General features: G+C 43.5%; 1 protein-coding gene across 2 annotated transcripts in view; it reads right to left on the bottom strand.

Moving 5' to 3' along the window:
- FERMT1 (fermitin family member 1) overlaps positions 1–12,339 on the bottom strand; it is an 18,259-nt gene extending 5,920 nt beyond the window's left edge. Inside the window, exons 1-11 of one of the 2 annotated variants that reach the window (XM_031058331.1) lie at positions 12,230–12,339; positions 10,326–10,473; positions 9,671–9,844; positions 7,968–8,201; positions 6,370–6,516; positions 5,617–5,830; positions 5,077–5,179; positions 3,791–3,898; positions 2,818–2,949; positions 2,645–2,694; positions 374–498 (exon numbers count right to left, since the gene is read on the bottom strand). In XM_031058331.1, the coding sequence (XP_030914191.1) occupies positions 374–498; positions 2,645–2,694; positions 2,818–2,949; positions 3,791–3,898; positions 5,077–5,179; positions 5,617–5,830; positions 6,370–6,516; positions 7,968–8,201; positions 9,671–9,821 (1,264 nt within the window). In that variant the 5' untranslated portion in view covers positions 9,822–9,844; positions 10,326–10,473; positions 12,230–12,339. The remainder of the gene's footprint in view (positions 1–373; positions 499–2,644; positions 2,695–2,817; positions 2,950–3,790; positions 3,899–5,076; positions 5,180–5,616; positions 5,831–6,369; positions 6,517–7,967; positions 8,202–9,670; positions 9,845–10,325; positions 10,474–12,229) is intronic. The other variant, XM_005422590.3, reaches the window with a different exon arrangement.
- Positions 12,340–12,694: the final 355 nt, after the last annotated feature.

Raw genomic sequence — 12,694 nt, 5'->3', positions numbered from 1 at the left:
TCCTGCCCATGGCACCACCCCAAATCCTCTGCTGCCACTGTGTGTTTGCCAGGGACATAGGGGACACTCCCTTTAATGTAGAGTGAAAGTATTTGGAAATAAAGCATCCCACAAGCCACATTCCCTACCTGACTCAGCTTGAAGAATTCAGCAGTGCAGGGGATTTTACAAATCAGGCTCTGATAATCCCAGCTTGGGTTAAACTATTGAATCCTTTCTGTTTAAGCCTCTTCTGCAGGTGCAATCTGCCTGCTTAGGAGTCTCAGGAGTTGAAAAGGCTCCCAGACTAAATGCTGCTGTGCTTGCCTTCCTGACTCTAGCAGGGATTTGTTCACAGATGCAAAAGAAAAATCAAAGAAAGGAGAATTCCTACCTTTCAGGTTTAGTTTCTCAATAGGTTCCCCCTGTGCAGATTCCTTGTTTTTAAAATAAGATATTGAAGTGTCTCTGAAGACAAACCAATATGTCTTGATAGCTTTGAGTGCCAGTTTCTTGGGCCTACCAGAAAAAAAAAAGAAATCTCGTGTGTTTATTTCAGTACATACAAATTGTAAAGTCCCTCACAAATATTGCAGAGCCTCTGGAATTCAAGGCCATACCCATGGCTTTGGTTGGGTATGACACTCCTGAGGGGGTGGGAAATGCCTGGATCCAGTCCAGCTTATCCCAGGTATGGACATGGTTTTTACTCCAGATTTTAGCTGAATCCCATCTATGATTGTTTCTCATTTATTTCCTCCATTACTAATCAAAGCAATTCCCTTCTAACAGACTAATCTTTCCCATGAACTCAGTAGCACAAATGTAACCCCTGATTTATTAACATGAATTTGCATCAGTTTTTCATAGTGCCTTATCTTGAATATCTGCACCCATAAAACCAACTCGTATTCATTGTAAGGAAGCAGGGATCAGCTTTTCTGGTTTAATCTGAATCATATCTAACACAACAAAATTCTATTTCTTCACTAAGTTTACAGAAGCTTTGTAGCCCTCCAGGAGAGAAAACCAGAGGTATTAGCATTTGAGTAGAGAAAATTTGAGTGGAGAAATACTTCATGGTTAGTGACAAAAGTCATCAATGAAGTGAAAAAGTAGAAAAAAGGAAAAAAAATCCAGTGTTTCCCTTTAAATCTAAGAGGTTGGTACAAAAAGTATAGAACTAGCTAGAAAACAGTGATGTAGTATATATACTCTTATTATATATCCCCAGACCCTCCCTAAAAATCCTAATTTAGAATCCTTTCAAAAAAATGGTGATTTTTATGTTTAAATTAAAAAAAATTGGAATTTCAAAACTACCAAATAATTTGGTTTTTAGTTTTCCAATACTCTTATTATATATCCCCAGACCCTCTCTAAAAATCCAAATTTAGAATCCTTTCTAGTTTTCCAGTACAGCAACATTCTTCAAAAATAAGAGACTATAATTTTTTTAGACAGATAAAATTATTTTTATATCCCTTAAAAAGTTGCTGAAAAAATTTTAGAAAGCTTTTTCTTGCTGTTTTTGAAAAAAATGTTGCAACTCTCCACAATACTGTCCCCATGTGAAAGTAGCATTTACTGTGGTGCATACTGTGAATAAATAGGAATAAAAGTTCACCATAGGAACAGTAAGCAGTGGGACATGCACAGCTTTGCATTCAGGTTTACAATTAATCAAATAATTACAGCCACAAAGTGTTGCTGTTTAAAGAAAAGTTTTACACCCTACCTGGATTCTACAATGCCTTAGGCTTTATAATTTATGTAGGAACTTTTTCATGATGATAAATAACTGCTGAATGCTTATAAAAGCAAACTGTTCTACTGCTGGGGAAAAATAAACAGCCCATTGTTAAAAGCCTTAATTCCCTTTCACCTTAAGCCACCTTCACAATAAGAATGTCAAATAAAATTCCAAATTGGAAATTAATAATTAACAATTGTTAGCAGTTAACCACAGTTAAAATTTTTCAGGTGCAGTTTTCAGTTCCTAGATTAAAAATACCATCTGTCAACGGATGAATCTGATAAATACTTGTGCAACACAACACTTTATCTCTCTAAAACACCAAGACTGTTTTGTGATAAAAGGCATTACAGACTTGAGGTCTCTACAGCCATTAAATCACCCATAAAACAAGAGACTACAATGGGATCACAGAAACTCATTTTGATATTAGAAAAAACAGACTCCATGTTCAGTAAGAAAGGGGTAATTTGGATGATCCTTTTGTTTAAAAAATACATTTCCTGGGGTTACTTTCAGAAATTCTTCTCAGGGAGAACTGCAAGTTTCTTCTGGTTTCTTACTGGCAAAAAAAAAAAAAGTAAATATGATTGAAAATAAAACTTAGGCTCTTTTGTTTAGAGATGATGACTGATGAGCACTAGGAAATATGGACAGCAGGGTCTTTAATAAGTACAAATACAGCTACCCAGCATCCCAGGAGTGGGAGAGATTTGCCAAGCAACACTGTCAGAAGCAGGAAGAGAAAGACTGGAAGAGAATATTATTAGGCTGGTTAGACCTATCTGGGGGATTTGTCATTTTATAACTGCCACATGTACTGTTAGATTAGAATGAAAAACTCAAAATATCTCTTGTAAGGTTAAGCTTTTGGTTTTGTATGTTTTATTTTTAATTTTAACAACTCACCTAACTAGCTTGAGATTATCAGCAAGTTTCGGGATGTCTGTGATGTCCTCCTAATCAGGAATAATTAGGAATAATTTTAGTACAATGCACTATTTAATCAAGAACCAGGAAGGCCCATGAGAGTCAACAGATTTGGCACAGCAACAGGAATTCTGGGATCCCAAAGGACATACCAAAATGTTGCTTTTATTTCCACCTTCCAGTGTCACTTCCAGATTGGAAAGGGCGGCTTCTACTTCATCCACTTCCGACTCACAGGTGGAATCTTGTGTCTCTGATGATAATGATAACTTGCTTACATGGTACTAAAATAAAACATCAGCATCCAATAGTCAATGCACCAATTAGCAACACACAATCACAGTGTTGAAAACAGATCATTTGGTCTCCTGGGCCTTGGAGAACTGTGTGAAGTTGTGCAGGAATCAGGGGGTTTTCCCAAGGAAACAGCCATGTGCACCGTGACTCCTGTGCAGTGGCTGATAATGGTTTCCTGTTTTAATGATCAGTGTTTGTATTCCTTTGCTGAATAATTGCCCCTGTTCTGGGAGGCTGCTACAGTTGGATCCCTACTCCTGCCATCCATACAAGGTGGAAACTTGGAAGCAAGGTGCTCTGGTGCTCTGCAGTGACAGGCTGTGAATTCTTGGCAGCTCTGTTTACATTTAATTGATTATTAAAGCAGGTTTGTGCTTTTTACCTATGGTCAGAGACTAAGCCATGCTCAGTCATGTTAAATTCCCAAGTACTCCATAGTGTCCCTATCTTCACACTGTGCTGTGGCTCTTTTCCTGTCTGTTGGGAAATGTCCACATGGCGTACACATGGTGTATTACAGGAATTTTCAGGAAGAAGAGATGAAGGGATGGTAGCTGGTATGGGAAGCCACACTTCATACTAATACTGATATGAAAGTTACATTCTGGGTGCAGATAATGTTAGTAAACGTTTCCATAATTGTGTGACTAATGGTGTTAGTGCTGCCACTGAATTCAGTTGCTTTAGCTGATGGATGCTGCTGAGTGTTTCTCACCCCAACAGCAGACCCCCAGTCCAAGCAGAGCTCCTGGGCTGTGTCCTAGCCTTGTCCTAACCTGTGCCTGCCTGTTGGGGGAGCAGGTTTTGCCCCTGGGCTCGGGTACGTGCCTGCAGTGCTGCAAAGATGAGCATCTCCTCCTCGGTGCAGTCGATCTCCTCCAGCAGGATGGCCCAGCGCGCCTGCTCGTAGATCTGGTTGATGCGCACGGCGTCGTACTGCAGGGAACAGCAAACAGGGGCTCAGGCACAGCCTCGGGGCCAGCTGCAGCTGATCCACGCTGCCTCAGCCACAGTGCTTTGTGCTTCTTTCCTTCCTCCTCCCTCCTCTGCTCCCTCCTTGCCTTGTACCAGCTCGTGTCATTGTGTGCCTGGTCCCACGGCTGGCTGAGCCCACATTAAACCAACCAGGAGCCCCTGGCTGAGGCAGAAGGTGAGGCCCAACATCCCCTTTTGAAGGAAGCCTTGGACTGGTGTAACCAAGATGTGAAACCACACTCACGTGACACAGCTGACTCAAATGTGACCTGCAGAACTCTCTTGTTCCTCACTTCCTTTCTTCTGCTCTTGACTTTTTCACTTCTGGTTCTGTCTGTCTTTGCACTGGCTTGAGATTTGCCAGATCTGCTTTAATTCACTGTCTGGTTTTTGGATAGTGATTATTCCTTATTATCTACTTGGTGAATAAGCTGAAGTGACTCACAGAAATGTTCAAGCCCCAGAGCTGCTGAAATGTAGGTGATGGGAGGGTAAACCTTGGAGTGTGACCTCTCCCAGCAGAGGTGAAATATTTGGTTGCCTGAAGCTCTTTTGGGTCATTTCATCCTATGGCTCCAGGACTGGCTGGGACAGAGAAGGGAAATGTTTGGGCTGCTGAAGTTGAGACAGGTACTTGGATTTTAGTGGGGGTGCCATTTCACCCAAAACCATGCCAAATAAACTGGAAAGTGACCTGATTTCTTCTGAGGACTTCAGCCCAGAAAAGCTGTGAAATTCAAAGAGGACAGTGCAATATTAATGTCATTTTAAAGCCAAATTTCAAGAACAGGACTCCTTACATCATTTAGGGTACTGCTAGTCTAGTCTTCCCCTTAATTTTTCCTGTTAAAAGAGATGCAGAAAGTAAAGCAGCCATTCTGGAAATAAGGATACTGTTTCTGATGATCTTCAGATTTAAATTTAAGATCTCATTTCATGTGAGGAACAGCGATTCAGTGTCCAGAGGGTAAAAGTGCAGCCGCAGCTGAGGGAGAGAAGCTGAATTTGATCTCTCTGAAGGGCTTGTTACAAATCCTAGCTAAAATTCTACATAGAGCTATACATAATCTATATTGCTGTATAGCTCCTTGACATGAAAGCAGGCAAACACTGAATAGCAATAAAAACAAGGATCTTACTTTTGGATTCAAATCAAAGAAAGTGTAATATTTAAAGCGTAGAAGAAGTTGATCTTCCTCCTGAACATCTTGTTCCATAAGTGATCGAGATGAATCCAGCCAGCTGTGGAAGAAAACAACCCACAGACCCATCTGTACAGGAGAAACCATCACACCTGCAGAGCTCCAGTGCAATTGTGAAGCAAAAGTGGGAACAAACAGCTCTAATTCCTCTAATTCTAGGGGAAATTCATGTAACTCAAGAAGGTGGAGCATTCATATAGACTTCCAATGTCCATTTTCTGTGTATATACAATAAGCAGTGGTTACTTGTGCAGAACTCAGTCACCTGTTTTTAATGCAAAATTATTGAACTTATCCACATGTCTCTTTCTACTGTCTACTTAAAGCCTTTGGAGTTTGCCATCCAAACTGTCCTTTAGCTGTGCCCACTGTGCTCAACTGAATTTGCCCTCATCTAACAACAGACTTTAGCTCAGAGCCTGCACAATGATATCATTCCTCATTTTAAACCCAAAGGGTCTCAGAGAGGCACCTTACCCTGCATTGAGCTTGGCTTTGTCAGCCAAAGTCCGTGGCTGGTACATCTCTGCCAGCATCTCTGGGGAACACGTGGGATGGCTGAGGGCCAGGATGCTGCAGCTCTGCTCAGCTGTGGAACCATCACTGAACCAAGTCATGGTGGAAGAAGCTGGTGAGCCACTGACAGGATCATAAATGGGTGTCATGGTCTTACTGTATAAACCTGGATTGGCTGCAAGTTAAGAGCATCATGTTACTCCCCTGAAAAATGGTCCTGTCCACTACTTCCCGTCATAAAAACCCTTTTCTTTCAAGACAGTCTCCTTCCTGCTGTTTCCAGCTGGCCTTGTCCTTTCACAGGTGAGTGACCTCAGGGACAGAAATGCTCTTTGTTGCTCTGTGAGATCTCAGTTGTGTTGGACACAGGAAACAAGTTTTCAAGCCTTTATTCCTCATTTTCCTTGCAGGTTGCCAAATTTCGTGAATATTTTAAGCGTTGTCCCCCTTTTTCAAAGGGCAGCAGCACATCCTGTGTGCAGGGCCAACACCTGTTTTCTAGTGAGGCCTTTCTCATATCAGTGGAAACGAACACATTTCTAGGGACAACAGGGAAATACTGACATAGTGGAGATTTCCTGAAGCCACTGATTTCAGGCCCACTGTGTCTCCAAGACCATCCTACATGAAACTGGCCTCCTTTGTGTAACAAAGGATTTCTTCCTCCTTTTGACTTCCAGTCAGAACAATAAAATCATATTGATTTTTCATTACCTGGTAATCCAGAACCCACTGGAGAGTTGCACAGGTTTAAGATATCTTCTGTAGCTGGTTCTTTGCTGTTCTTGTCTTTTTTCTTTTTCTTTTTGAGTGTGCCTTCTGATTGCTTCAACAAAGAGAGTTCTTCTGGCCGCCTGATATCTACAAAGGCAGTTTGGGAAGTGAAGCAACATGATTACATCCAAAAGAGCACCCATGGTTGGTAACAGCATTTCAGGAAGCTTCATGTTGCAATCTGGACTTTATTTTTAGCAGGTTGAAAGTAGAAGCTGTGGAAAATCCACTAATTCTATAACAAGGCCAAAGACTTTGGGCTGTAAGAATGAGTTTGGACAGGATTTAAATCTCCTTTTGTAGGAAGTGTAACTGCATTTTAGAATGCCAGGAAAAAGCTCTTTCTCCCTAACAGCTCTGCAGTCACCCATGAGCATAATAACCTCTGTGAAATATCTAAATTATGAATAAGCAAGAACCATTGTAATTGAGGTTCATGCCTTTTATTATTCAATGCATTTCTCATATAAGATTCTGTCTTGGTTCTCACTGCTCTCTAATGCACTACTAATCCAGACAGGTATTTCCAGTCACAAACCTGGCACTTCATTTCTGAAAAACACTTTTACCCTGGGGTAAACAAAGACATTTTTGACAGTATTCACTCATTCAAAGTTACAGTGTTTCTGTACTGACTCAACCTGGAGGGAAAATGTAGAAATATTTAATTTGTCCAAATGCCAGTTGGACAATTATGGCATCATTATATCAGAGTTGTTAGGTATAATAAACACATTGCACCTTTCACCATCTACTGCTAGGAGATGAAATTGAAAGTGGATCAATATGAGGCAGTAAATCCCTTCTGAAGATGAGTGTGTTAATGGACTAAGCTTTGAAGATCTAAATTAAGATGAGGAATTTAATCCCTATTTTTACCCTAAACCAAAGGGATTTTGAAGACTGCTTGCAGACTCAACTGATTCCCTTTTGTCACAGGCACACCTCTGGCATGCTCCAAACCCTCTACTTGGAAATGCTCCATTTTTGGGAAGAGTGGGGGACTCAGTGCTGTGAGACATTTATGGGCTGGGCTGGGCTGGGGTTCTTAGATGGGCCCTGACCTGAACAGATCTGGGCATACAGAAGTCTTGAACACTTAAAACATGCTACATCTGAAGTGAACACATATAGGCAGAGTTGGATATTATTAATGTTAGTGAAAATAGGTGATAAATCAGTTGGCACCAGTAAAATTGCCTGTGGTGAAGGCTGGTGTAGGACACTGATAATCTCATGCTCCTAGTCACTGGCACAGAATAATCAGGACCAAGTCCTGCTCCAGGAGGACAAAGATTCCTAGAAAACTGCCAGCCTTGACTATCCAATACTCCTGCAGCTCATGGGACACATTGCTGACAGTGCTTGCATCACTTATCACAAAAAACCACTGACATGCACTGCATACTGAAAGCACAAAAACCTGTCTCAAATTTCTCTTTGAGAGAAACAGTTTTGTGAGGAAGGATTTCACATCAAAACAAAGTCACCAATAAATGCTCCAGCTTAGTTGCCAGCGGAGATTTATCTTTACTTACTGAGCATTTTGCAGATGTCACTGACAGCTCTGAACACCATGGAAGAGAAGCTGACTTTCAGTCTCACAGTCTTCATGTTTGGCAAGCGAAGCCGCAGCATTTTGTGCTGAGTAGTAAAGATCAGCTTAGCATCTGCTTGCACCCCGCATTTATCCAGCGTCCAGTGGGTTTTCAGAAGCCAACATTTTTTTTGTTCCCACCAAAAAGCATAGTCTGACCAATCTTGTGCTATTTCTACGAAAATACAAAATGGTTACCAACAAACTGGAGCAAACATACCAAACACTTGGTTTGCAAACACGTCTCTGCAAACACAAACATTTTAGATTAAAGCAGCAGCTACAGGTCCCAGCCTAGACCCTGTTTACTGAATTCTTGTGGCAGTCACTGGGAACCAACTTTGTTTTCCCTGAAGAGCTAACCTAGGTGCCGACTGTGGCACTGCCTTAGTCTGTGGATATCCATGGGGAAAGAACAGCTCCTGAATCTGGTGCTGCATATGGTGCAATGCTGCTGGGATTGTGCGGGGATAAGGACTAACAACACAGGGTTCCAGTTCAGAACTTGTCAGTGCAAGCTGAAAATCCTCCTACAAAATCTCCTGTCACCCAGATAGGCGCAAGCTCTTCCACAGCCTCCTGGCAGCAGCACTGAGCAGCTCATGTCAGCATTAAGAACCAGCTTCAAGTCCATGGAAGTCTTGGTGACACACAGCTGAGTAGCAGCACATGCACAAGGAAAGAGAGAAAAGTATTGCTGCTCTTAATTCCATGGGAATTCCAAGATTAGATAACTTCCCAGATGTCAATATGTAGTAGCAGGTAAAGCTTCTGTGTGATCTGGGCCAAGCTGTTTCAGTCTCTGCACCAATCCTTGTTCCTCATCAGCTCCATGAGGCAGAGGCTATTCCTCAGCATGTCCATAACACAGCAGAGCCCTGTCCTATCTCGGAGTCCCCTGGTAAGAGCTGGGTCTCAAGAGAGCTGCTGACACAAGTCAGTTACACATTTGCTTTAAATATTAATACAGAAAGCTTTTCACACCAGTTGAGTATTTAAAAAAATACTGTGAAAAAATATTCTTCTGACTCAGTGGGAACTGTGGCTACCATCAGTTTCCGGCTGAACCATGTGTCTAAGTGTGCAGAGGGGGTGACAGAACTGATCTCAGATTCTCTTCCTGTGCTCCCCTGCACACAGGGGATTTTACTTTTCACTTCCTAACTTTCACTTGGCTACTCTTGGCTTTTCCCAGCTCTTCCCTACTGTGTCTATGCAATGGATAACATGGCTCAGACTTAGGTTAGAACTCCACAACAGCACAGGAGACAGGAACTTCTGAAGTGCCTTTTACCAACTGATCCTGTCTGACAGGCATGGGTGGATAAACAGGGCATCACCTGCCTCTCCCCCACACCACACACCTGTACCATCCTGCTGGAAAGGGACTTGAGTTGTTAGCCTGGTTTAATTGTTTTTGTCTAACTGAAAGGCAGCCCCAAAGTTTTGTTGGTACTATGGTAACACAGAGGGTGGAACACAGGGAGGGGTTTCTGGTTTTCTGACCACAAAAAGCTCCACACACTGTGCTGTGACATAGAAGTGAGGCAGTACCATTTCAAAACACACAGAAGCCTTTCTTCACAGAGGGAAAGATACACATATTATTTAGTAACACTGTAAATAAAACAGGTCTTTACTCACTGATTTTTTCTACTAATTTCAGCATCAGTCCTCCAACATGAAGGTCCCCTGTGACCTGTAATGGAATTTCCTTTTCTACACCTTCATGTTGATGATCAACTGTCAGCAAGAGGTCCCAGGTGTGTGACCCATATTCAGTTGAGGAAACCATCTTGGGAGAGGTCTGGGTAAGCTCTGCAAAAGCAAACCAACCAACCAAACAGGATGTTTTTCCTCCACTCTGAAACAAATGCATTTCTCCACAGTCTCAACATCATTCCATGCTGCCAGGAATTCACAGCGGCCTTGGATGAAACTTCAGAAGTGTTATCTTGTTACCTCTGAACTAGACTCTGCTCCTGCAATTGCTCTTGCAAGACAGGAATGTGGGATTTTTTGGTTTTATTCTGATTTTGCCACGCCCCCAACCCAGATGCCTCCGTTTGGGTAGATATAGCTCAGTTTTAGCTGGGTTTTCCCACCACCCAGTGCTAATCTACCAGCCTGGACACTGTAAAGCCTACAGTGTGGGATCTGCTTTGGCAATCTGTTCAGTGAACAAAGGCATTTTGTTGACTTGTACACTTAGGGCTCTAATTTTTACTGCAAATCCAAGTTTACACTTGCAGTTCTGCCAGCTTGCTCCCATGGGACCAAATCCAGAGAGTAGTTTTACCTATTTGGGTACATACAAGGGGAGACGACTTTAGTGGCTCTCTGCCAGCATTATCCAGACACAGATCTGCAGTTCCTGCTGACTTGCACAGGGATGTAGGCACGTGTCCTTCTCAGCAGGGTGAGTTGTCTGAGATCCCACCAGGCTCCTGCCAGGACAGGTGAACAGTAATCATGCCAAGCCAAACTAGAGGAGATGCTCCAAGTAGAAGCTTTGGTTATCATCAGCTGGGTTCTGCTGAAGGAAGAGCTTGTAGGTATAAGGTAACTGATGCTGCAGGCAGGATTTGTGATATTTAACCCGTGAGACAGCTCTCTGTCCTGAAAAAGGCCTTTGCAGTTGAGGCATAGGCACTAAAATGGATGAGTTCCATTTATTGCAAACTTTGAACAAGGCACAAGAACCCAGCTCACAGACTCTTGCTGAAGGGGCCCTACACAGACTGCTTTCAACATAGAAAATATCTAAGCCAGAAGGGATGTAACAACGTTACAGACTGTTGTAGGTCTTCTTAAAAATGAGTACATAGTGATTTAAAACCTCATTTCAATGCCACTGATATAAAATTTATAATCAAAGGGATAACAGAGATGAGGTGGTAATGACAAAATCAACTAACAAGGAAAGTGATTCCAAACATAAAGGCAGTGAAAGTGTATGTGTTAAAGATAAGATGGATTTCCCCTTAAACAAATGACATTATAAATGGATAATCTGACCAGCTCAAAACCATCATTTTAGAGGGAAATCACCTTACCAGCGAGTTTCACTGGGATGGGGCTGGGAGTCCACCCTGAAGTTCCAAAATTACAGACACCCATAGAGAGCCCGAAGTGAGAAAGCTGCAGCTTCATAACTCTGTGACTCCGAGAGGCCAAGTCACACTCTGGAGCAGGCCCTGTTGTTGACTGGGTTCTTACATGTGCCAGCCTACACCTTTGCACTAAACAGTTACTAAACCAACAAGGGTTGGTACTTATCCAAGAAGTTTGCTTGGCTTGCCTTGGTAAAGAAAGGCATTGTATTGGACACTGGGAACACTGCCTTTCCTGCCTCTGGGATAAAGGATTTTGAATTTGTGCTGCTGTGTGCCACATGGATTTATGAGCTTAGCTATGCACTAGACCAGGGGGTACCTGTGGAGGGGAAGGGCTGTGGCCCTCCTAAAGCACCCAAGATCCAGCTCCCGAGCTGGTCTCCCAGGCAGGGGAGGCTTTCAGCACAAGTGCAGTACAAGGTGCACATCTGTCCTCACAATGCATTGAGAGCAAAACAAAAGTCCTGACTATAGAAAAGTCAAAATGCCCCTGGTCATGCTCCTAAGCATCAATAAACAACTTCAAAAGTAATCCATGGCCAAAGGATGAGAACTATGGGATTTTATTTCAGGAGCACAGGGGTGCAGTCTGGCAGATGAACTCTACTTTTGCCCACCCTCGTTCCACTATAAACCAGTATTGTTTCAGAAGAGCAGCAGTCTCATCTGCCCTCTTGGGCTGGCGAAAACATTTAGGAACTGATCTGGATTTTTTGGGCGTCTATAAATTAGGTTTCACTTCCCAATCTAATTGTGCACACAAATGCCTGTGCTGACACGGGTGAAAATGAGCAGCCCAAGGGGTGGGTGAAACCCTTTCTTTCACCAGCTTGGAAAAGCATGGCCTCAGTGCACTAATCCTGGCACTCCATCATTCCCTAAAGCCGCTCTTTACCTCCCCACTTCCTCTTCCAACCAGGAGGTTTCAGTTTGAAGATAAGGCAACACAAACACTTGTAAATCTACCAGAGTACGTAGCACAAACAAAGCCTGGTCTCGAAAACGGGGCAAGCAAAGCGACGAGGACAACGAACCCCTCAGTATTAAACCCCAACCAAACCCAAACCGTCAGGGCTCCACATCTTACAGCCTTCAGGTCAAGCCTGGATCTGCTCGGGAACGTGCCCCAGCTCCCGGGCTCCACGTGGGAGCTTGCAAGGTCTGGCACGGGTGGATCAAACAGGCCAGAAACGTGTCCTCAGGCTACTGCCGCCTCCACTCGGGATTTCTGCGGCGCACTGCGGCCAGCGCAGCTATCGAAAAGCAGCAGTGGCTCTACAGATCGAGCTCTCCGCAGATTTTAGCCCTCACAGCCCCAAACTTCAATGGAGAAAGATGTGAACCGTGCTGGAGCCAGGTGCTACGGACGCGGGGTTAAGGTCAAGAGGGGTCCCGAAGTCTCTCTCGGGCTGGCGGTGCCTGGCGCAGCTCGGAGGTGCCAGGAGGGCCCTGCCCGCAGCACCCACGGCAGCGCCGCTTGCACTTTGAGGAAGTGCCGGGCGGCCCCGCGGAAGGGCTGCAAAGCAACAACCCCGGGCTCTGGGGCACTGCC

The sequence above is a fragment of the Geospiza fortis genome, unplaced genomic scaffold (genome assembly GCF_000277835.1).
Source record: "Geospiza fortis unplaced genomic scaffold, GeoFor_1.0 scaffold275, whole genome shotgun sequence".
Taxonomy (NCBI): Eukaryota; Metazoa; Chordata; class Aves; order Passeriformes; family Thraupidae; genus Geospiza; species Geospiza fortis.
This window is presented reverse-complemented; position numbering and strand designations above follow the sequence as displayed.